The 26,314-nt window shown below is 36.1% G+C and overlaps 2 protein-coding genes across 2 annotated transcripts in view; both read left to right on the plus strand.

The window, feature by feature from the left end:
* Positions 1–14,889, plus strand: part of lrriq1 (leucine-rich repeats and IQ motif containing 1) — a 35,979-nt gene extending 21,090 nt beyond the window's left edge. The window contains exons 21-30 of the mRNA XM_046864921.1: positions 729–903; positions 1,459–1,578; positions 3,000–3,089; positions 3,713–3,840; positions 4,634–4,705; positions 4,792–4,883; positions 10,803–10,959; positions 11,144–11,204; positions 11,395–11,515; positions 14,181–14,889. Coding sequence (XP_046720877.1) covers positions 729–903; positions 1,459–1,578; positions 3,000–3,089; positions 3,713–3,840; positions 4,634–4,705; positions 4,792–4,883; positions 10,803–10,959; positions 11,144–11,204; positions 11,395–11,515; positions 14,181–14,320 — 1,156 coding nt within the window. The 3' untranslated portion in view covers positions 14,321–14,889. The remainder of the gene's footprint in view (positions 1–728; positions 904–1,458; positions 1,579–2,999; positions 3,090–3,712; positions 3,841–4,633; positions 4,706–4,791; positions 4,884–10,802; positions 10,960–11,143; positions 11,205–11,394; positions 11,516–14,180) is intronic.
* A 3,178-nt stretch (positions 14,890–18,067) lies between these two features.
* Positions 18,068–24,489, plus strand: alx1 (ALX homeobox 1). The gene is made up of 4 exons (XM_046864959.1): positions 18,068–18,389; positions 19,639–19,955; positions 20,976–21,104; positions 23,229–24,489. The coding sequence occupies exons 1-4, from the start codon at positions 18,185–18,187 to the stop codon at positions 23,565–23,567; spliced, it is 990 nt and encodes a 329-aa protein (XP_046720915.1). The 5' UTR covers positions 18,068–18,184; the 3' UTR covers positions 23,568–24,489.
* The last annotated feature ends 1,825 nt before the right edge of the window (positions 24,490–26,314 follow it).

Consider the following 26,314-nt stretch of genomic DNA (forward strand, 5'->3'; position numbering starts at 1 on the left):
CTTGCTTCCTGTGCATTTATATAAATTAATATACATGTTTATTTATTTTTATTTATGTGCATTTTTTTATGTTTAAGACAGGAATATTGAAGTTTAATCTCTGTTCTCCTTATCTGTAGACTATATGAGCATTTGCCACAGAAAGTGTTCGTAAATTAAGCTCTTAATCTTCTTTAAAGATTGTGTTGTAATGTAGCTGTTTGTGTTTGTGTGGGTGGGTTTTTTTTTTTACACTTTTTTTTTTTTTTTTACTTCATTGTAAAATATGTTGAATGCTGGGATAAATCTCTATAAGAATAGCTTCAGCAAGACATTTGCTCACATAGGCCCCATTCTAAGATCGTTATTGTTGGATATCAATTACATTTTTGTGTTCTATAGTTCATATAGTCCTATAATTCAGCAACGGCAATTAGACATTCTTTATAAGTTTTGAGTAAACAGTCTTTCCTTCTTTCTTTTTAAAATGGTATGTTGTGATCACATGTCTACTTCCTCTGTAGTATAGTTTAAAAACACTGCTGTATTCCTTTAGCAGAAGTGTTTCATGAGTTCCCATCTGTCATTTCTAAATCACTCTCACATGACCTCGAAGCTTCAGCCTGTCCTTATCTATCAGTTGACTGTTGATAAATTCATTTGATTCGTGACTTAAGAGATATAGATCTAGTCATTTGTAATCTTTCAGCCTTATATCATCCTTAATGACTTTCTTTGCTATTATTCAGACTGGCAGTTATGGTGATCCAGCGCCACTGGCGTGAGCACAGACAAAGAAGACGCATGGTTTATTTAGAGCCACCTGCAAAAGCTCATGCAAGATCGAGTCCTAAAAGTGAAGTGAAATCCTGCAAAACCAGGCCTGAATGCCTCAATAAAAATGACGCTGCCACTGTCATTCAGGTACGTCTTGCTTAGTGCTGTGGTTAACAAGTATCTAAATCAGCACTGTAGTACACTTTTAAAAGGTATTTTTGTAGTGCCTCATTTTCTGTATATATAATCAAGAAAGCTGGAATTCAATTAAATCATCTTCATTACCCTATTACTGCCAAAGGCTTGTTTTGAATAGCACGACAGCACTTTTGGAGGCAGGCTGTTCTTTACTTGCATAACTTCTGAGACGGATTTTCCCCGCGCTTCCCATAGTTGATGAGTCCCCAAGGGTTTGACATAAAAAAAGATGAATCAGATTCCAGTGCTTTGGTGAAGTACGAGCACTTGGATTGTGATCTGCACTGGTCTAAAGCCTTCCTTCCCCCAGTCCATTGGGAATATCAAGATTTAAGGGTGTCCCAGTGTTCCATTTGTCTTATACTGCTTAAGTCACTGAAAGTTCAAACAGCAGACCGCAGGACAATTAAACAGAGATTAACATGTTTTATCTTCCTAATGGGATAACACACAATATTTACGTTTGCGTGTGATTCATAGACCTGCGTTTTTTTGCCCCCACAGGCCGTATGGAGGGGCTACGTGCTGCGGAAGAGGCTGACTCGTGCTCTTATGCTTGCCCAGATTGCAGAGGGAGATGAGCCCTTCGAGGAGGTCGACATGGATGAATTCATTTTTGATGAGGTAGGGTCAGACTCACAGTGTGGTAGTCATAGCTGTGAAATCACTACACAGATGGACGGCTTGTCCTGTGACACTGACGGCACCCCTCGCTAGTAGCCGTAGCATGGAGGTGGGGAGTTGTCACTCGGAATTAGCGTTAGACAAAGGAAAGTCATAATAATCAATGAGCAAGGAAGACAGGAGGCAATGCTGAGCCGTATGCGCCCAGTGTACTATCACTCTATGGCTCATATCCTCAGCCTTATTGCCTTTATTGCGCAAAACCCAAATCCATGTCATGCATTCATAACAGAGAAGTAGAACAGATGTGTATGATGTAACAGATCAAAAGTTTGTGGACCCATTCTGTTGCCATAAAGTTGAAAGCGCATTATTGTAAAGAATGGCTTTGTATGTTGTAGCGTTAAAAATTTTTCTTTACTGGACTTGTTCGAGCTTAAAAATGCACCTGACCTCAAACTCACCAAACACCTTTGAGCTAATCTGGGATGCAGACTGCACTCCAGGCTTCCTTACACAATATCAATGGTGAACCTCACTTTAAGTGTTGTGAAATAATGAACGCAAATCTCCACAAACAATGCTCCCAAATCTATTGGAAAGCCTTTCAAGAAAAGTGTTTAATTAGTACATATGGTTGATGGTCTGATCGTCAGATGTTTTGCTATATAGTGTATGTGTTCACTACAGCTCTGTTGAATGCTCAACCGATTTATCTAGGCATGTGTAAAAGAATAGGATGTATGTGTCAAAAAAAAGTTTGTGCTGACTATTGAGAAACCTTTTGTATTAATTATTAAGACTTAAAACTCTCCATGTTAATGGTTTAAAAATCTTGATATGGTAAAGTTTTTTTCAGAGATTTCTGGAAGTCTCTAGAATCAAACCTGTAAACCTGTAAGGTTCACTTATTGATATAACATGACCATTTTTTCTAAATTATTATTGTTTTTATAATTTTTGTTATTAAAGTTACTGTCCTGAGGCATAGAGACAGCATAGAGATCCACAATAACGTAACTATAACTGGCTAAAAAGTAGTTCGAACAAAAAAGGAAAATTGTGAAAAAAACTTTGTGAAATGCTGATTTGAAAAATAAAAATCTTTTGGGGTGATAAAAAAATAAATAAAGGTCTAATAGTAACAGTATTGTGGTGTTTTGTGCAAGTGTTTTTGTCCTCACATATGAAGAGTCATCATTTGTCATTTATACCATTGAGGACTTTAATGTTTCACTCAGATAACGCATCAGTGTAAGTTTCGCTGTTAGGATAATATTACTTTTCTTGCTTTAATTCAATAAACAAGATAACAGGATGCATTTTTGTAATCAGAACAATTCCCCAAGCCATGCTGATGCATGCTCTGAGATATAAGCTGATGTTTCAGTCCTCATATGTTGGACATGTGTTGTTAACAGGAAGCCATGGAAAGGGACTTGATTACTCTGCATCCCGACATGTCGCCATCCTCAGTGCTGCCGTGTTCAGAACAGCTGCCGCTGCCAAAGGTAACATGCTAAAAAGCCCTCCCACTGTCTGTGGGCTGGCCCAATCTGGGAACCTCTGGGTGATTAATCATCAAATTTATTACCTCTAAAAACACCATTACCCTCTACGCAGCTTTAAACTTCCTTTGAATCAGCAGATGTCGTTTTTCAACCGTGCCGTCTGCATCACAGTAGCTCAGCTATGAAGCAGTGCAGCTGCTAGAAAAGGAGCATCTTAATGCCTACTATATAAAGTTAAAGCTCAGTTTTAAAAAAAAGATGAAGCTTAAAAAATGTGGTGCACAGAGAAGGAATTCAACTGGCTGTTTAAGCAGCAGATGTTAACATCAGGATGATTTTATCTTTCTTCACTACATGATTTGTGAAATTCCATATGTAGTTGCTGGGACCGTTAAGAATAAAACTCAGTGCCTAATGTAACATCATTCATTCTGAGGAAAAAGATGTTGCATGATGATAGGATTTGATTTATTTTTTTTACCAAATGATTTGAGAGTAAGACTTGAACAAAGGGCCGTATATTAATGCTATTATGGAAAAGCATTCCTTGTCCGTAAAGCAGAATATTATAGTGTCTGATTGTAAAGGTCACATTAATGATTTGCACGTTGGGTTGTTTTTAGCCTGTCCTACCTCTGGCTGGGGTTTATAAGAGCGCATCTGTGCAGCCATGGAATCCTAAACAGGCCTGGATTAGCGATGAGGAAGCACGAGTGTCGGCGCAGAATCGATCTCCTGATATAAGCACCAGGTAAACACCTGTGTAAAAAAGTGTTACCCTATTATGTCATTTGTATGGTTTTTGCCAGTCTGAGAAGTTATAATAAATATATTTGTGTCATTTAATGGCTGAGAACAACATTTATAATATTAATTATAAGACAAGCCTGAATAAATGAAGGAAATAAATGGATGAGTGCAAATATTGCTGCATAATGCAATTAAGCACTAAACATCTTATAAAGAATTAACCAGCCACTGTGGTTTATACAGTATAAAAGTGCAAGCATGCCATGTTGACCTCAGTTTTTTTAAAACCAAGATGGCATGAAATACATGCATTTGGGTATAAAGGTTTTTTTGTAATTTGTCCTCTCAGTTCGAAAGCTAAATGCTAATTAATACAAAGTTATTCTGACTGATCACCTTTACCTTGTGATAAAACATTTTTATTCTAAAGGAAGTGGTCACATCCAGTATTAACTCACCCACATCAACAGTGCTTGAGAGCTTGTATAATGGTTTGATGATCAAAATGATGAAATTCATTTATTTTTGATGCTATACTTATGAGTGAGATTTTAGACCGATGTGTGAGACAGTGCAGTGCAGAACAATGAGGAAACAACTTATAAAAGAATGGTGTTCCTTCCACAAGTACAGACCTGAGAATCAAAATCACTACATTGCAAGGCCATTCTTATCCTTTTATTTTTTATTTTTCACCCTTTTTAGTATAATACAGGATTTATGTGGCAGATTTCATAATAGTGACCTGTGTATAGGCAAATTGTTGATTAAATTTGTGCTTTTGTTTATTCCAGTTTGCAGTCTCCAGCATCCACACTAGGAAATCGTTCTTTATTGGAAAGATCTGAGAAAATTCTAGAAGAATGGTATTAGCAAAAACTTTTTTTCTTATTTGGTTTTCAAGATCATAGTGAAGACTTTTATAAGGTCTGGTATGTTCCTTTTCTTTAAGGGGCTTTACCAGTGACTCCACTGCCCTTCTTATGCTAAAAAGGGCTCAGAGGATGAAGAACAGAAAGAAGCAGCATCATAGAAAATTACTGGGTAAGCATAATAGCAAAATTTATATTGATTCTGTTATTACATTTTTTTTGTTCATTTAACTGAATCATTCTGTTTATCAATTAATAATATAGGCTTTTATGAAGTAAAGAAAAACGTCTAGTGTAAAAGAATTACCAGCATGTATTCATCGTTATAACACCGGTTTTCACAGCAGTTCTTTCTTTATTTCTGCAGTTATCCCCATGCTGCTATTTTCATGGGAACTTTGAAGCATTTCACTCTGGTTGAGAAACCTTACTAAAATTGCATGTGCTGATGTTTTGCATGGTGAACATGTGGTCTATAAATGAACAGTTTAATGAAAAAAAACAACTTCTCAAAGCAATGCCTGTCTGTCTCTAATAAATTTCTTGTCTTTGTCTCTGGTTGGTATTATGCTAGCACGGAGGCTTTTCTTTTGCACAGCAATAGATTGTACAGTAACAGCAAGCAACTGTCCTTCTTTCTGTCAGGATCAATTTGCGTGAATTTCTGAGCACTTGCCGGAATTTACTGTTCTGTACTGTGTTGTGTGCTTGGCTATTATTACAAGGAACTATAGACAAGTCGCTTGTCCTGAGGTTACTTCACGGTAAACATGAGAAGGGCCTTAAAGACATGAGCAGGAGAAGAGCCCTAAAGACAGTAGTTCTGATCTCTGCCAAATTCCCTAAGGCCTGGCCTGGAGCTGGATTTGTTCAGGGTCAGAAGAGCGTGACTCTTAATGCCACAAATCCAATCATGGCCCCATGAAATGAAGGCCTGTATGGAGCTCAGAAAGCCTCTGCTCCTGTTAAAGCTGTGCGCTGTGCTAATTTAAAGTGATGGTGTGGTTTGGGTCAGTGTCTGAGCATGAGCTCATGATAACTCTGTTTTTGTCTGTGTTCTGGTGTCACAGACGCAGCGGTAGATTTAGCTCTGTTGAGGAACCACAACACGAGGCCTATGGAGATAGAAATTCAAAGATTCAGACTTAAATTCAGAGAGGAAATTAAAAGTAGAATTGAGACATCACAGCTCAGCTGACATCACCATTGCAAAAACAAAAAAGCAGTCTGGGTATAGGGAGTTCTTAATAGTAACATACAGTAAAGTGGATAATGTTAACATTTTTGGGGAACGTGGTCTGAGTTAGACCTCTGTGGTTCACTGGGAAACCTGGGCAGAGCTTACCTTGATCAAATTGAAGGCACATGACATGGCGGTTAATCGCCAGCCATTAAGTTGTTTGGGATGATAGAGAATAAACAAGATGATTGTATTTCAAGAGGACTTGGTTGCAGAACTGAAGTGTGAAATCGAGTTAAGTGCAGAGGAGGTAGAGCACTGAGGGGTTCCAGATTCCTCAAAGTGAGCGAGAGAGAGAAAGAGTGCTGTCTGTAGTTCAGTGTCACTAGTAAAGACAGAGTGAGAGAGAGAGAGAGAGAGAGAGAGAGAGAGAGAGAGAGAATGAAGCCTTTTAGCAGGAGGGGGCTGTTAGGCAGTGGGGAGGGGGGTGGCTGTAATTTACATGGGATAGTAGAAGAAATAAGCACTATGGAGCAGAGATAAAGGTCTTCTTGCTTATGTTTTCTCTTTTTAATGGCAAGAAGCATAATAAGTAAAAGGAGAATTTCTTGATGCAAAAATGTATCTATTTTTGTACTCTCTTGCTCTTCCTCTTCTCTTTCTGCCCCTTTTTGTGTTTTGTTGTTGCGATTCCTCCAGAAGTCCCCTGGTGTATGTAAACTGATCCCCATTTTCAAGTGGGTTACTTCATGTCCAGCACATCCACAAAAGAGAGCCTGGATAAAATAAACACGACTGAGTCGGATATCTCGGAAAGAATCTGTCACGGCTTTGGGGGCTAATCACCTCCAGAAGGGGGCTCAGAGCAGGGGGCTGAAATGCAAGCCGGGGGAGAGCAGGGGAGCAGCACGCGGCCCGAGGCGCGAGGGCATCCCTGGGGGTGCGGCGTCAGTGCCGCACGCAGGTCAGAGTCGACCATGCACCCCGAAGCACATCATCTAGCGAAGGAGCGCTTAAGCTGTCAACCACCTCGAAGACTTTTCCTCCTTCAGATGAAAGTAAATATGAGTCCTGGAACAGATCAGAGTTTAGGCCCTAAAGTTATACACATTATTATTCAAATGGAGCACATATCTGAAAAATAGGAAATAGTTGTTGGCAATAGTGCAAAAATCTAATCATTATATATATAAAACCCCCCAAAATTATTTTTAGAATATGCTTTTAAAATGAATCACATGTTAGTAACATCTTAAATAAATATGATCCATGAGTTATATGAAAGGAACATACAGTATACAGCTGTAGCCAACACATTCCTCTCTCACTGCTGCTTTTACTCATCTCTGGGGTTGGATTTAAACAGCCAGTAAAATGCTGTTGTTCTGTGAGCGTGTGTTCAGGGAATGCACATAAATCCTGTGCCCAATATTCTGACCTTGCGAGTCTTTATCTGCTCAATTTCACACTTCTTGTGTGGAAAACGAGGTTCCCGAAATGATTTAGTCCAGGGACTGTACTAATTATAGAATTGAGGCAGGTCTATTGAGATAAGTTATAGCCAATCAGCACAGTAATGCATCAGTGTCGCACTACGTGTAAGCTGAATGGATTCATTTGACTATGTAAGGTAATGTGTTCCGCTTATCCCAGGGGAAGTTGTAGGCTTTGTTTTGTTTGTTTTTTTGTTTGTTTAAACGTTTTGCAAACCTTCCTCGGCTGCAGACATCTTGGCCTTGTAGCCCGTGTTTCCGTTCCGCAGGTAACATAATTAGTGAGATGGTCATGCTGTTGTAGATAAGTATGATAGATATTCAGAGAGATCATGTTCAGTGCAGAGCAACTCACATAGTCCGGTGATTATATTATTTTTTGTGTTTAATATTATTTTTTTGTATTGTATTGCATGGTTTTTAATCAGGGGGAATATTCTTTCTCAAGAATACAATAACAATACTGTGTTGTTAAAACATTGTTCGTTTGTCAGTTCGGTCACCAGTTCTTATTTTTTGGTCGTCACTTAAGAAGGTTTATTCGTTGACACTTTCTTTAGATAAGACAATTATATCGTCTTCCCCAGAAATACTCATCGGTGTGCAATCGTTGACCTGGACACATGGAGCTCTATTAGTTTAGTTTTATTTGGCTTCGATCTCATGATGACTGTTATAGATTTGCATTGTAGCCAATGTTTCGTACACCCTTTGAACAGCATGCAATGTTGTATGTGTGTATGTGTGTGTGTGTGTGCGTGTGTTGACCGCTGGTTGACCGCCTATGGTCTGCTCTCTGGAGGTGAAGGCTTGACCTAGGGCAAATGAAAGTAGGAGACAGAACCTCACGATAAAAGACCTGACCTCTTCCTTTGAGTCTGCCAAGAGAACTCCCAAACACTCGAAGCCCCATGGGGTTAACACACGCACACGCACACACACACACACACACACACACGCGCACGCGCACACACACACACACACAAAATGACACACTTGCACTCTTATATATGCACACAGACATGTAGAGTATTACATCCTTTCAACACAAGAGGCCATTTAATGTTTGGTGTGTGCGTGTGTGTGTGTGTGGGTGTGTGTGCTTGCACACCCATGGCTTCATTGTGGTCAGCTAGATCTGCCATCTCCAAAACTGAATTCCACTTGAATGAGCTATTTCCACCAAAAGATGCCTCAAAATTTAATCATCAAGCAAGTGAGCATATTCTCTGTATTATAATGTAGATCAATAATCAATAATGTAAACTTTTTTTTTTCCAATATATTAACGGTTTGATTTGTTTCTTCTTCAAAGCAGTAATGTTTAGTAATTATTTCCTTCACTGGGAAAATGTCTTGCAAAAAAAGCATAGTAATTAGAACCATGATTTCGGTACATTTATTTCCCTTTTAAGTCTGTAAACTATGTTTGACCTCGTGTTTGTGTTCCGGGGTGGACAGGGTGGCCTCAGGTACCTTGCCCACTCTCTTTTACATCTCAGTGTGGAGAGACTGAAGGAGCTGATTCTCGGATATGGTGACATGTCTGCTTCGTTGCTGCCTCACTCAGCTCCATATTACCTAATGTGTTTAAGAGCGCAGCTTAATAGGCGTGACTCCTGGGGCCTCTGACGTCCCGAGGCTGTGATGGTCAGGGGCCATGCTGAGACCGGAGGGAGTCTAATTTCTACTTATCCCAACTAGGGTCTTACGTTCAAGCTAAATTCTTTATAAATGCTGTTTTAGGGTGCAGTTGCCAGTGTTTGCCAGCATACAAAGTAATTCAGGGTTATATATTATTATACATATTCATTAGAGGTTATTGTAAATTGTGTCTTTGGTTATTTTGTAAGTTTCCTCACTTCTTGATTATGCATTAGAAGGTGATAAACTATTTAGATATAATGATTTATCTTAATATGTTGTCAATAATTTACAGCTAAGATCACGTCATCTCACTGAGTTTTCTTTCTATATATGACAGAGTATGTTTGTTTTTTTATGGACAGGGCAATTTTCTTATAAACCAGTCTTGCTCATTTGTCAATAATTTACATTTAAGTTTTTTATTTTAGGATTAATTATGATTTTTAAATCACTGTTTTCCAAATGTTTTTCTATTCATTCTATTACATTTCATTTTATGTCCCTATTTCAAATATATGTTGATCAGCTATATTTAGTTTACAGCAAAAAATTTTAAAAATTAAAAAAAATGTTTTAAAGCACATGGTTTATTAAAAAATTTAATTTTTTTTCAGTGAAATAAGTATTTTAACTTTCACTCTACGTTTTTTTTTAACTTGGCTTTTTATTAAATATTTAAGTCTACGCATATACAATTTAATCTTTTATACATGAACAGAAGTATTTTATTGAATTTCATAACCATTCCATTAGCAAAATATATATTTTTTCATATTTTGTACATTTTTATGGAAATGTGAAAAAGCAATTCGATTTACATGCAATATTATTACAACTAATTACCAATTATATTTTTTGCTAAATTCACTGTTCCTTGCATTGATCTCGTTAGGATGCGTTTTATCATCGGGACTTGCCTTTATGATCTGTTTAAACTCTATGAAGGAGCTATTAATTTATAACTCTAATAAATATCTGACTAGTCTAAATGTTTCCTCTTTGGACAATTTGTGACTTTTCAGCACCATTAAGTGCTACCTTTTTCCTCCATTTGAACTTTATGCGAGAAGTTAATCACTTGACATTTTTAGTGGATTTCCAATTAACCCATGACGACTGTACCCCATAAACCCCTGCCGCTCTTTACATCTTGGCAAAACCATGAGAAGGATCTAAATGTGTCTCATTAGTTCCAGCACTTGGCTGTCAGAAGTTGTTATCGATTCACACTCCTCCCCGGCTATGCCGCTCTCCACTGAGAGTTTGTGTTTTTTTGCTTTGAGTTACAGCTTTCTGGTGGCGTGCTCCGACACTGACTGTAAATCATGTGCTTGCTTCCTCTGTGGATGTTCAGGATAAAGTAATATCACAGCCCAGAAGGTTTAAAAAGAGACCACAAAACCTAGTGAAAGCAAACCTCTTTATTTGCCTCAGTGAGCTACCGCTGGAGCGTTATAGGAGTTGCTCTTCAAAGCATTTCCAAAACAAATGGCCTCCTAAGTTTATGTGTAAACAGGCCAGGCTTGATAAACTCTACATTGTTAACTGTCTGTCAAACATTTAGCTTTTTTTCCCCAAGGGTTTGAAAAGACCTTTATTTTCCAGTCTCACTCGTATTTACTCAATCCATGATACATGTGCCGGGAATATTGTATCATTTCTTTTTTCCCCAATGCCTTTTCCTATGCCATGAAAAAACCTCAGAGCCGTTCATGACTAAAACAAATGATTTTTTTTGGGAACTGACTTTGATGTTTGATGTCAATTGTAGCTTGCAGAGGAGATGTGAGTGTTCAGGAGGCACTGAGAAGAGAGCCAGAGCCAGAGCCAGAGCCGACCCAGACACAAACTCAGACACGACATAGAACTAACCAGTGGCTCCAAACACAAGCCATGCCGAGCCAGAGAAGCTCTGCCTCCTATGTGAGGTAAGTGTGTCATGCATGATGAGAACTTTCTGATCTACAACTGATGGAATAATCAGATTACACTTTACACAGGACAGCATGATTCTATATTTAAGAAATCGAATTTGCTTGAGGGTAATTTTTTTGTATAAGCAACATAATTGGTTGAAGTACTAGTCTGGTAACTTTACCTGTACATTTCTAGTGATCATTTCCTCCCGGAGATTGACCCTGAAATTCTGAATGGTGGAAGGGTTCAGCTTGTGGTAAGGAACTTTATTTGACATGAGAAAAGTCACAGTGCTTCAGGGATGATCAAACTCTATATGTAGTGACTTATACAAATATTCACTGATTTTATGATCCTTTTGTTTTTGTGGTAATATTTCTTTGCTGGTGTGTGTGTGTGTGTGTTGTGTGTGTGTGTGTGTGTGTGTGTGTGTGCTGAATTTTTAGGCTTCTGTAGGGTACAGAGAAGCTCTAGATTCAGACATGAGACATTGGATTGACGGCACTGGATTCACTTCACCTCAGAATCACCAGGCTCATACTCGGACACACTCGGCTGGACATGCGAGTGGGTAGCAAAATTCTAGGAATTACATGATAAATATTTAAAATAATTGACATTGAGCTTTGAGATCAGATGTTTCATAAATTATTTCTAAAACAGTGTGTTGTAAAATCAAATAACATCAAGGAAAAATGTTTTTTATTATATCTGTCTGTCTAACTATCCATTGATCCATCCATCCATCCATCCATCCATCCATCCATTGGCATCTAACAAAATTATCAGTGACATTGGGTCACTGAATCATATAAGTTAGCTATATGCTAGGTGCAATTATATCTACTAAAGTTATTATAATTTATGATTCAGTAGGAAAAAGAAAGATTATTCCACTACAGTTTTCACATGCTCATAACAAATTTTAGAATAAAATCTAAGTACACAAATAAACCCCCGAGAAATCAGTTAAGAGCATCAAGTGATATTAGTTACAAATTTTATATTCAATTCAATACATTTTTATTTGAATAGCATTTTATTGATTGACATCTTCACAAATCTATAGATAGAAATTAATACATAATAAAATATTTTATTCATAAATGTATCCCTATAAGAATTGGACTATATTATTTTAAGTTTATTTCAAATGAGTAAGGCAGAGGCAACAGTGACAAGAAAAAACATGGCCAGACTAGGAGATGTCAAAGTCAATCTGGTGATGGTCAGGGCTTTATTTCTACAAGAAATGTCAGTCTCTCAGCAGGAAGCAGGTCTCAGTTGTCCCTGAATCTCTGGGTGACATCTCTGTAATTGGTTTGTCTCCTAATTGCCAAAGATGTCACTGTAGGACATAAACAGCTCTTATTTAACACCATGAGCCACTGAGCTGAAAGCACAGCACTGTTGCGTCTAATGAAGCCAAATTAGATTCTGATGATTTGGAAATGAAATCCACGAGGATGTGCACTAATACACATGACACTTGTTTTTTTTCTTTACATAGGTACATTGGAATGTTGGAGAAAAAAAAAAAACAGTTTGAAACAGAGCCCTTTATTTAGAATGGGCAACACTGCTTATTTAAAAAAAAAACCCATAGAATTAAAGTTGCGTATGAGAATGCAACAGAAACTACTTTAACAAAAATAAATTTAATGGCATTTTCACTTAGTATTTTTCTTGCATTAATAGATAACTACTGGGTACATGAAAGATCACAATGTGATTTGTGTTTAATTATCTCCACAATAATTATTTTTGCATACTTTAAAATTGGTTTTATGTTCCCTCACAAAATTTTTCTGGCAGTCCCTACTTTAATCCACATCCAACAGCAATGTGCTTTACCATGATAGATGCACTTCTTAAATTTCACTTTGAAGCGGGAGTAAAATATGGAGATTTATTGTCATTGTTAATTACACATTGGTCATGTACTTAATAAGCGAGAGAGTTTAAGGTTCTGTAATTTACAACTGGATGCATGAAAAGTTTGTTTAATAAAATAAAAAAGGGGAATACTATCTTGAGAGAATCCAAAAAAACACATTGTGCGAGAATGCAAAATGAGTGCAAGGGAATGCAAATGTATTTTTACAAATATAAAATCATCTCATGCTGACCTCTTTAAGGTAATTAGATTTTATGGAAACTAATTAATTTTGTTTTAAAAAAAAATCTTTAAATAATTTTTTTGAATAGTATTCTTTTTCTCCAAAATGTAAATTCTTTATTTCTACAAGAAATAACATGGGAAATATAGACTGACAGTCTTCTTTTTGTCTATATATAAATATATGCATATATAGGATGGGAAGACTGATTGAGCCACCTTTCCAACATGTTTTATTTTAACTGTGGCCCACCTACCTAGTTGAATAGCCCCTTTTCTATAACATTCATGCCACACGTTACCCGCCACACATCTAGTCAAGTTACAAATATTTTCTTTACTCCACTAGAGGAAATATCCTGAGGTGTGTATTTAATGTCTTGATTATGTCCTTTACCAAACCTAATGCAAGTAAAATGACTGCATACATAGCAGTTAGGCATGTGAAGCCGGACAACATGTGTCTTTTTTTTAACCAATGTTTTTTTAAAGACATGTTAAAAAAAAACATGTATTCTTTCTTATAGTCTAAAATTAGCAATATATTTAAAAATGATTGGATTTTGAAAGAAAAAAAATTCTCAGCATTATTTGCTCATTAATGCTCAATTGGTGATATTTAGTGTGCCTCTAATCATCCTTCTCCATGCTCCTCTTCGAGTAGGTAGAAATGTGTTTTATGTTTTGCAGTACCTACATTGTGTGTCCTTATGCTGAGCTACCTGCAGTATGAAAGTGTCCCCACTCCATCCTCATTGGGATTGTACACGTGGAACACATCATCCACAGAAAAGAGCTTGCTTTGTTCCCTATGTTTAAAAGATCTGCATTAAATACACACTCAGCAATGAGAGCAGCTCTGACATGTTCTGAAGCCAGCAGCCCAGGGGCCTGATGCTCAGCCTGCAGAGAGCTGTGGAGCTGCACTATGACATAGTGGGCATGGAGGTCTTGGCAAGACTGTGGCAAGAGTGCATTAACGCATTAGTGCCTTTGGAGCAAAAACCTTTGATTTATGTTTTCGCCATGCAGCGCAGATGTGTAGGAACACCGTTTCTGGTTCCAGTTGGCGGTTTTGTGTCACAAATCTGATTCTGTTTTTTTTTTTTGCAGAAAGAGAAGTGCCGTCCCCTCAAAGAGTCACCTTGGCTCCATATCGAAAGGAGAGAATCTCATTCCGAGACAATCCATTGCAGCTGAGTGGAGGCTGGGGAGGAGGCAGGAAGAGGTCTAAAGCAAACAAGTTAGAATAAACTCACTGAGAGAAGTAGACAATTATTTTTCCAATGCCTTGTACATTTATTTGTCCATGTGGGTGTATGCATGTTTGGGGAATGAGGGATGTGTGTTTTTTAGCTTACGCTCATACCCTTTAAACCCTAATAAGCCCCAATAAGCCTTATGATGCACATTCGATCTCCTCTGAAATTCCCTGCAGCTTCTGTTTCACCCGAATTCAGCGTCTTCCGCTGTAAATTAATTAAAGGCAATGGATGAGGTATAACCCAAATATCTGCAGGCAGTCCTCTGTGTGTTATTCTTAAATATCAGTGACCATGGCAAACCGTGCAATGTGTGGAAACCATTTTTTGAATGACATGCTTAATATGCAAACAACAACAGGCAGTAGGAAGAAGCTCATTATTTTTCTAAACTAGTAGTGCTTTATTGCATTATTTACATTTTGCTGATTATATTTTTGTATTCGTTTTCTAATGTTTTGCAATTAATTATCCAATGGTGGGACAACTCCCTAAAGTGCATTTATTTATGATGAGAACCAATTTTGCACAAATGTCTAATCCAAGTCATTAAAGAAAATAAATCACTCTGGAGTCTTTTTTTAATTTATTTATTTTTTATTAAATATGACAAATATTATCAAGTCATATGCATTATCATAGGGAAGTGTTTTAGTGTTTTTGAAAACTTCACAATGTGAATTTAGTCATAATTTAGTAAGCGCCTAAAGCTCAAGCAGGCGACTGTCTGGACTGCAGCCCATACCTGATAAGATAATCTGTGTAAAAACAAACAGCCTGTAGTAGATATATAGGGCACCGTATTAGTTCACAGCGTGTAGGATATTTATGTTCTTTCCTCCACTTTCATGTGCTTTACTGATGTTTAGGCTTTTTGGTTAAATAGAGTTTTGGCTATGTGTAAGATTCCTGCACACACTGAAACGCCTGGCCAACTCTTACACTTCCACCTTCTGTACACGGGAAGATTTGTGTACACTTCTTCATACACTTTAACACTTCTAAAATAAAATGAAGACAAGTTATAGCTAAGTACTTCTGTTCTTCTGTGCTCATATGGACATTTATTGGTAAATATATCCAGTGGAGACTAATTGCTTTTGATAGGCGAACTCTTTCTTCATGTTCTAAAAATGAAGAACGTTGGAAATTCATTTGGGTTCACTAAAGTGAGATTGGTATCTCTGTATGTCTCTGAAAGTTCATGACAGCACAGTCTTTGAGGTGAACAGTATACATTTCCATTTGCCCTCATGAAAAAACCCCTTTATATAAGATTGGCAGTCTAGGCTAACCCCTGTCACTGGAGAATGATTCACATTACTCGTTGTCCAAGGCCAGAGCCGAGAGCCAAAACCAAGAGATCTAATCCTTACAATTACTGCAGATAGCACAGGGTATGCAGGTTTAAGGAAGATGCTTTAAAGAAATAAAATCCACTGTAGCTTTGTTTTCTTTTCTAATGGCTTACGTTCATATTTTATTACCCAGAAACACATTAAAGGAGAAATAAAAATGTAAGGGGTAAAGGTTTTTTTCTAACATTGATAATGTGTGTTGAAAAGACATATTGGAGGCTTTGTAGGAACTCAACACACGTCTCAATGCATGTGTTCATGGTTGGCCTTGTATATGCAGCTGCTCTTTATAGTTTATTATTGTTTTAATTAGGCCTCCTTAAGCGACTGAAAGAGTGTGTATGCAAAGCCGAGTGGCACACTTACCCAGATCCCCAGCTTATCCAGCATTAGCGTACAAACCCCTGTTACCCTGTTCTGAGTTTCATTGTATCAGCAGAAAATAATAGCTAGACTCACTCAGCTCTGCAAATGGGAGATTTATTTTTAATGTATATATTTATCATAATAGTAATAACAGCAATTATTATTATTTTTTGATTTTCACAAGAATTTTTTTTTTTTTTTTTTTGCAAATGCATTAGCAGACTATGAAGACTTGACCAAAGTTTTTATAGTTCATCAATATCTCACTACAAGTTAGTGCCAATTTATTATATATGACAATTACATGTATTACAATTATTTGCATAATATATAAATATTATAGACTGATTAATTTCGTGTCGTTTTTTTTTTTCCAATTCTGAATTTTAAAAAGTGCACTAGATATTTTTTATAATAATAATAATGATAATAATAATAATAATAATAATAATAATAATAATAATAATAATAATTATGTCACTTAGTCATGAGCTTGAGAGAATTGAAAGTTAAGCATCTTTACTGTCATGAAATTTTGGTGAAATATGAAATGAATCTGTCGGGTAACTTTTTCAGTCAACAATCTGGCTGGCCAGAAAAAATGTAAACGCACCTCCACGAACTTCTCGCATTTTCTCCTCTGCATGAGTTCTAAGGCCACATCAGAAAGCTCCCTGCTACTTAAGAGCGAGTTATTTATTTTGCTTTGCAGTGGAGTGGCACCCTGTAAGCCTCGGCTTTGTTCACTGGATATGACTGGAGTGGCAGGTGGTACGATTTACCGCTAAATGAGAAAGAGCTTCTCGACGTGTGATCTCTTTTATAAAAATCTGCTTATAAGGAATATGCGCTCTCAGATATCTGTGTTACCCGGTCACATCCCAGCGTTCAGGTGCTGGGCACCGCGGGCCTCTTTGACCCTGTGTTCACACTGACTTTACATGCCACATTCAACAAAAAAAACCCGAATGATCACTTTTATACATGTGCTATTGCTGAATATTTTTTCGGGGTCAAAAAACAAAACAAAACATTAAACAACTCAGAAATTGTCTGAAATCTCTACGTTTGAGCGAAAGCCATTTCTTCAATGTGGCATTAATACAAATAATTAATAAAAAGCGCTCTACATGGATAAAAATGATGAAAAAATTTAACTGATAAATAATAGAGTGCACCTTATATTGTTTTCATGATAAACCTGAAATTTCAAGACATAGAAGGTGGAAGATATGCAGACAAATTATAATAAGAAAATAACTTTGTGCAGCCCAAAATCTCAGGAAACATACAGAGCAATAAAAATAATGATATTAGTTCACGTATATAATAATAATAATAATAATAATAATAATAATAATAATAATAATAATAATAATAATAATAATAATTTATAGGCCTACTTTGCAATAAATAAAATATATTTACGAAAAAATATTTCAATGTGTATTATCAGAATATTATTATTATTATTATTATTATTATTATTATTATTATTATTATTATTATTATTATTATTTAACATCAAAACACATGCATTGATATATGCATTACTTATAGTGTGGTTTGATGTTTATTAATAATAATAATAATGATGATGATGATGATGATGATGATGATGATGATGATGATGATAATAATAATAATAATAATAATGTATAGGCCTACTTTGTAATAGTATTTTAAATTAAAAATATTATTATTAATAAAAATACTTTTTTTTCTATAGAATCTGATTCAGTTTGCAGATTATTTCTCTCTTGATATCCAGCAATGTTATTCTTGTCCGCTGCCTAAATATTGAATTGAATGCACTTTTCCTCAGCAGCTCAGACAGCCAGTAAACACTCCAGTTGTCTAAACACACCATGAGCAGGGTAAGTCTAATTGTAACTGCTTCAGAGTTTCCTAAGCCTCTGCGCTTGCATGTGGGTCATGGGTGGAGTTTCAAGTTCTCCATATTCAAGTGCTTGGGAGCTCCGTGTGCTCGGCCATATAAAGAGACTCTGAGGCTCTCGGTCACTTTACAGCAAGACAAATTAACGGTCTGAGGAAACCCCTGGCTCCACTCGTGTTTACTATCCGTGTAACTTCTCCAGTGCACTCGTTCAGAGCTGAAAGCCAGTGGACCATGATGGACTACATGACGGACAAGTTCCCGCTGAAGTGTGAAGCGGGGAAAGGGACAGACTTTTACTTGGAGCCGCTCATGGAGCCTTTAGAGAGCATGCAGTACTACAGCAAGAGCTCCAGTAAGAGCGGGCAGCATTACACACTGCAGAACCCTGAGCACCACAGCATCCTGGATAGATCTTCTCCCTGTGACAACCAAACCTGTGAGTTAGCACGTTCTAACCCTAGCATTTCTTCACACCACAAATATGATGCATTATTACATTATTAGTCAGGAACTATGCGAAACCTTTATGGGCAGCTGATGGTACACGATAATATTTCTGATAAATTTTTGATAGAGAATAAAAATATGCATGGTCTACATTTTGAAAACGTTTCCCTGCCAAGAAAACTTGCCAAGATACTTCTTCAAATAATATTAGTTTCAATCTCAAATGTGTTGGGGACGTTAATGATCTAAGACAGTTATTAATAATATAAAGTACATAACTGGACTACTGAGAAAAAAAATGAACTAAACTAAAAAGTTTTCTAGAAGCCTAATTTCCTTTAGATTGAAATATAGATACAAATCTTAATTTGTTAGGCTTGTTTGGCTGCACGTGGCAAAAAGTCCTTACTTATACCATCTTTTGATTAATAGCTGATTAAGAGTGATCTTGTGTGTGTGTGTGTGTGTGTGTGTGTGTGTGTGTGTGTGTGTGTCCATTGTGCTCTTATATAATTTATTTACTTATTGGTTTTAAAAAATGTTTATTAAAAGATTTTTTAATAAAATTGTTATTATAAGTTGCCCACAGTATACCATAATAAACTAAATATCGGCAAAAAAACACACATACAGAATTAAAAAAGGAATTACGAATGTTAATTATCATGAAATTCAACATCTTTTCTCCCAAATAACAAATAATAACCTAAATAAATGTCAAAATTAAAATGTATTTCTGTTGAACTGTCTAAGGCTTTACTGTGTATTATGTCTGTAATATTTTGACCTCTTTCCAATCTTAGTTAATAATCGATATTTATAGATACTATTATTTGTAGTTATCGATTATATTACGTTAAATTATGTTAATATATATTTAAATGATGCAGATCATCATATCATCATATATATATATATATATTATAAACTATGTTAATATAGTTTTAAATATACTTATTATATTTATTATATTATACTAAAATATGTTAATAGAGATTTGAAATATATGTTACATTATTGGTTTATTCTTTACTGCTGAAGTCTATTAATAGGTTGTCTACTCAAACAAAGGTATTTATAGTCGTGTATGTTTATATATTATAGACATTTATATACTGTGTATGAAACATTTCTGTTCATTTCATATCAGGGTTACTGTTGGATGTGTGCTGATGATACATTTAATATACACTTGCTATATTAGTTGCCTGATGACTTATGTTTTTGTCTATAAGCAGCAGCCGCAGCTCCTCATTACTGCAGCGCGAAGGCGGAGGACGGCGGTGGACATGCGGATCTCACCGGGCCGCTGGAGGAGCGCTGCAGTGTGAGGACATCACCGGGGACTACAGCTCGGGACAAAAGCGACTTGGACGACATTGGCGAAAAGTGTGACAGCAACGTGTCCAGCAGCAAAAAGAGACGCCACCGGACCACGTTCACGAGCGGCCAGCTTGAGGAGTTAGAAAAAGTCTTCCAGAAAACGCATTATCCAGATGTGTATGTGAGGGAACAACTGGCCATGCGTACCGAGCTCACCGAGGCCAGAGTGCAGGTACTGCTCTTAAATCTCCCACATTCAAGACTTACTTACATCATACAAAAAACAGGATCTGATTGATAAACAGGCCTTTTCTGGGTTTATATTTAAAAAATAAGTGTATAATGCATATTTTTAAGTACCGTAACAAACTACTTTTACTTATCGCTGTTTGCGTACATTCGCAGGCATACGCGGTTATTTGCAAATGTTTGCACACCCTTGAGACAAATGACAGAATTAAAAAATCTGTTTGTATTTTTGTTGATTTTTGTAGTTGTGTTTGGTTTAGTTTATTGTATTATTTATAGATAAAAAAAAAGAAAGAAATAAAATCGTGTACATTAAAGCATTAATGAGATAATAGTTATTCAGAATTTCTCTTTATAAAATGTTCAATATGTGTAAATATTTTCTATGAACTTTGTACCTCGTAACACCAACTTGTTTTGCATTTTCTGTCTGGAATCCTGCAATTCATTCCAGATCGCCGTTATTTTCTTCGACTTATTTTTTCATCTTTGTGTTGTGTTTCTGACCACAAGACAATATAAGACAATGCTTGGCTGTTCTTATTGACTTGTCTGCTCTAACAACAACAATGCACTTCCTCAACTTTAGGTCTGGGGCAGATTCATTCATTTATCAAAACATTTTAAACACAATTTGTTCTATATTTGGATTCATGTTTTGCATGCTGCATTGAATTGTTTAGAATGTAATATTTGTAGATATGCTATAAAATACAATATATATAAAACTATAGGGGTAAATGCATTAAACTTTTTTCACCTTAAAATTTAGAAAACAACGTCATTGTTTTGATAAAAATGAAAAGCTAAAATTTAAACCCTATTCTGCAGAATTGAAAGAAAAAATCTTATTGATGAATTTATATGACAGATGTTGGTGGATCGCATTAAAAAAAAAAAGCTCACGTGCAGAATTGCACTCACACCTGAGTAACGATTATATATATATGTGTGTGTGTGTGTGTGTGTGTGTGTGTGTGTGTGTTCCACCAATATGATGAAGGTGTGGTTTCAGAACAGAAGGGCGAAATGGAGAAAGAGGGAACGCTATGGACAGATCCAGCAGGCCAAAAGTCACTTCGCAGCAACGTATGACATTTCAGTGCTGCCCAGGACAGACAGCTACTCACAGGCAAGTGGAGCTCTTTATTCATTTATTTGCAGAATTTATAAAACGGCAGGCTACACTAATTATCCCGAAAATGCGAAAATCAGATTTTTGATCTTTTTTTAATTTGTGCACAAGGAATTGAAAAATCCTGTTCTGATATGAATCTATGGATCAGCTGATCTGCATTAGCAAGTCTAAACTCCTTATGCCTAAGGAGTAAATATAATAGTCTAATGTATTCTGTTTGCAAAATACTTGAGATGCTGTAGTTGTATTTTTTACTGACTTCCTTTGCTGAGGCGTCGTTATAGCTCATATTCTGATGTTTCTGGTGTCTGTTTTTGATTCGACTATTCGACGTCTTATTGCGCAATCCCATTCACACTGAACCGAATGTGGAGAATTATTAGTATGCATATTAAAGATATACTGCTTGTAGACCTCTAACTTACATGCCAACCCCTTCCACATTGTAGGTAACTGTATGACAGGTATTTAGGCGTGTTGCTATCGATAAAGCTGCAAAAAGCGAGCATGAGAGGCAGAAATAACCCATTTAAGAGCCTAAATAACATAACATGCCTAATCAACCTAAGTTTTTAAGAATAAAATAATTAATCTCTTTGGGGTTCATATACATGTAAATCTGGCTTTGTCTGTTCAGTGCCACACTGGTCCTTGACCGCACTGCATGTCCCTGAATGATTTTAGAACAATAGGAGTGCAAAAGAAAACTTTGAAAATTAGGTTGTAGCTTTTAATCAGTAGTAGAGAAATCAAATGGCAAAATTATGCTGAAAGAAATTAGAAGACACTAAAGCATTTAAAACTACACTTTAGGTTTTTTTTGTTTTTTGTTTTGCCTATACTTTAACAGAAACGCTTTTTAAACCCCTAACATTATGGCCCCCAAAATAACTAATTGAAAGTATGGACTGCCAGATCCATCAATCCATAGTTATCAATTAACCTGTAACTAATAACACCAATACACCTGCACTCCACATGCATACTCTGTGTGCTGTTACATGACTGTAGATTATGGCTTGTTTGACTTGTGTATAGTGAAAGTCATGATATATATATAATAACATATATATAACATAATCATTGTCAATTTTTGATTGTCAACCAAAATTATTGATGTAGGCTTTATTAGAGTGGTTGTGGATACCACAGTACCCGAGTCCAGGTGGCTAAATGACTATTCTTTTACAGGGATTGATTCATACCATTAAAAAAATACAACAAACAAAAATTAATACTCATTAAAAGTCATTCTGAACGTTTTGAGAAAAAAAAGAACTAAACATAAATATATATATATATAACAAGGTGTTTAGCACTAAAATTACTCAGGTAATGTAGACAGACACAGGGAATAAAGGTAGACAGAGTGCAACACAATTTACAGTTGACTTGTATTATGGTTTTATTCTGGGAAATAGGTCATATAAACTGTGGTGCCTAACTTTATACGCATTGTGTTCATAGTTAATTTGCTTTCTTTGAGACTGACTGCTGATTGGTCAACTGCCTGGACAGGCTAGGTCTTTCATTTCCTACTGCATTCACTTACAGTAAACCAGTGACCATTGTTTTGTTGATAGTTTCCCAGTGAAAAGTACAATCATCTGTTTTCTTAGATCTAGACCTCATAAGAGTATATCTACTTCCCTAAATACATCTAAGAAAATAAACTGTTCTAAAAATATATACTAACATTCATATTTTTATGTTGTTATTTAAAAGGTTTATAAACCGTTTTACCATCATCATCATCATCATCATCATCATCATCATCATCATCATCATTTTCATTATCATCATAATTTATTAATAATATTATTAATTATCTAAAAAAAGTATTTATTATTTTTGAATAAACTTTGAGAACTTGCTCAAGATAAATACTTGACATAACAGACATAGAAATATATATATATATTTGCCTATCAACCCATTCAAGCTAAATAGCTTTTCAAGCTAAAAAGTAATATTTACTGCACTTTCCTTTATTAAATCACTAATTTCTCATTAAAAATGTCAAGTCCTTTGTCAATTGTCAAACTATATTATACACATTTTTGATAGAAATGTATCTTTAAAAAACATTTTGATAATTCTTTTTTTTTATCCAAACAGATACCCAATAATTTGTGGCCAGCTCCAACCCCCGGTGGCTCAGTGGTTTCCTCCTGTATGCTTCCACGTGGTTCTCCACCGTGTGTACCATCTCCGTACCCCCACTCACCACGGGCCCCTGAACACAATTACATTAGCTTCCCCAACCATCAGCAGAATCAGTTTGGCGTCAATCCCGTCTCGCTCAACAACTTCTTTACTGATTCGCTTTTGACTCCTGCACCAAATAGCCATGCAGCCTTCGAGAGTAAACCTGAGTTTGAGAGGCGGTCATCCAGTATCGCTGTCCTCAGAATGAAAGCCAAAGAACACGCAGCTAACATCTCATGGGCCATGTGATCCCTGTACTCAGGCTCTTATTCTTAACAGTATTAAATAATTAAGGTATTCATAAAGACACAAATAAGGACATTTTTTTTACTAAGAAGGACTCGTTGCTCTTTGAACTAATTATTGACTTGAAAAGGAGCTTCAATTTGAGAAAGCATCACTTTTTGGTCTTACTTTGAACAACTTGGCAATACAAAACATTACTTGATTTGCATATTATGCCTAAATGAATGTCTTATGAATGTCCAAAAACTTTTGTATTAGTGTGCCTTATTAATGTATAATGCACTTATGGTGGTGTAAAAACAGTAACACAGGGAGCTTTATGAGCTTTACTACATTCTGTACTCAGGACTAAGATTGGACGTGCTGTCCTTTGGCATGCTTATCTCACAAACCAGTGTGTGCCTATAAGCTACACATAAATGTTGCTGAGTGTTGATCTGCCACAACCAGAGGAGCACTTTGCACTCTGTAGGGTTTGTATTTTAATAAATTTATTTGGAGATTTCACATTTATTGTGATTAATATACTGTATCATGACCAGTTTCTGAAAAGAATCCAATTTTCTATTTTTACCTTAGATTTTGAAAATATAAATCTTTAACTCACATTCAAGCCAATGGTGATATAATAAACAAAAATCTAAACTGACATAAAAACTATTTCAGTGTTAAGTTTTTTCACCAGCTCCATCCTCCATTGGGGCAGTACGGTGTCTATCTTGGGAACACTGGGAGTGAATTGGAAAAATGTAATGCACACATATACACATATTGTCTACAGGGACAGGGACCCAAACTCAGGGCAAAACCTGGAGCTGTAAGGTGCTACAACCTTATTGTTTCCTATTCAATAAAATTTCAGTATATTAGGACATATCTACACTTAACTCTGACTGGAATGGTATGCTGTTTTTCTAATATAAATTTAAACAACATAATAATTAAATGTAAAAGTCTGGTGGTAACTTTGTGTGTTCATTTGTAAATTTCTTTATTTTATACAACGAAAATGAACATGAATGTATATATTTGTGCTGCACAAATACTGTAAATTCAGTAGTTAAAAAATTTAACATGGTAATGTGGACAAACTGCAGTCCACTCCGGTATTAGATGTACAGCCTATACCCTGAATGTTGTGTGATCTTCCTTTTAATATCAATTAAAAATATTTTATTCAGACCTATTGATGGAATTAGTTACTGTATGTTAAAGTAAATTTTTTGTTATTCTTTTAACATGCTTATAAAGAACTTATCGATATAAGTTCTTATAACAATGAGGAGAACAATAACAAGGAGGTTTTGTGAGAAATATATGCTACGATATGCCACTGGATATAAAAGTGAGGAACTACGCCAATATATTGCTTCTACACAAATATAAAGGAAAATTTTCAATTCTTCATATGTTCAGAATTGTGAGAATAATGACTTCAGCCTCTGCCTACATTAAAACATTTGCTTTCAAGTGTATACGTTTCCACCATGCAGTGTAGTCAAAGCTGCATCAATTTCTAACTTGTGTGCATATGTGTGTGTGCGAGTGTATGTGTGTGCATATAAGGCTGTAGATGTTTGTGCATGAATTCTTGAGCTTTGTGGCAATCTATCTCCTAATACCCCATCTCTGCAGCACTCTTTGCTTTCTGCAGTGTCCGAATGGTCCTCTTTGCTGTAGTCCTGCAAGACAGATGAAGCAGGACATGTATGGAGTGTAGACGAGATCCATCAGCAGGGCTTAATGGGTTTGACCCAGTGAGGTGAGCCTCAGTCATTAATACAGAGGCACACACGTGTGGGGGAGGAGACGAGTCTCCCTACAGCTCCACACTGCAGCCCAGATTTTAGGCCTGCAACCGAGCTGTTCAATCTCATCACATATTTTCATCTGTTTTTCAAAAAACTCTGGGCTGTTTTTATGGAAAGTATTTTCTCACCAGTCCTATGCCTGAATTATCTGTGCTTGGATTTGTCTTTACAGTGGAAGTGTGTCCAAATAGTTTTTTGGCTGGGATTTGTGTCTCATAGCCAGATAAGATTTTTTGGCATCATTGTGAACAGCTTAGTTGTACAAAAGTTCCAGTCATATTTGCTGGCCTTGAAATAAATAGCACTGCACGATTGGAAATGTATAGATGAACTTGCAGATATTTCTAGGCAAATAAAGCAGAAAAAGCAACCACAGGATTTTAAAGGTCTTTTAACTGGGGTAAGGTGTCTCACCTTGCGCTGAGTTACCTGAATGGGATTACAGAAAGATCATGAAACCTTTTTAAATGTTTCATGTTCTACCTACTGTCTGTGTGTCTGAAAGATTCAAAATAAATTCATTCATACATCCTTTGTACCATCTGCATATTCCACCTAAGTAAACTAATTTCAAATGCCTTAGATATATTTTTGTCTACAATATATGTAAAGAATAACATTTTATGAAGTATGCCAGTATTGGAAAATAATCACTGACAGGTTAATGTTAATTAAAGGTGTCATTTCAGTTTTATACCACGACAATATGCCAACATGAATGTGATGCTTTTAACCTATTTGTATTAAATGAAACATCTAAATGTTATGTCCCAACACAAGCATTTCAAAAACACAGATTGACAGGTTACAGAAAAAATTATATTTAAAGACTTTACTATGGCGGAAAACATTCTAAATCTTACAAGGCAATGATACCAGTGACCCCTCCCATAAATGTTAAACAAGCATCTTGCAGAAATATCTATTCTTTGAATCAAA

Source organism: Silurus meridionalis, chromosome 13 (assembly GCF_014805685.1).
Source record: "Silurus meridionalis isolate SWU-2019-XX chromosome 13, ASM1480568v1, whole genome shotgun sequence".
Taxonomy (NCBI): Eukaryota; Metazoa; Chordata; class Actinopteri; order Siluriformes; family Siluridae; genus Silurus; species Silurus meridionalis.

Coding starts and splice junctions, on each gene's coding strand:
- alx1 (XM_046864959.1), top strand. CDS start 18,185: ATGATGGACTACATGACGGACAAGTTCCCGCTGAAGTGTGAAGCGGGG. Junction 18,390..19,638: donor TCCCTGTGACAACCAAACCT/GTGAGTTAGCAC, acceptor GTCTATAAGCAG/CAGCCGCAGCTCCTCATTAC. Junction 19,956..20,975: donor TCACCGAGGCCAGAGTGCAG/GTACTGCTCTTA, acceptor AATATGATGAAG/GTGTGGTTTCAGAACAGAAG.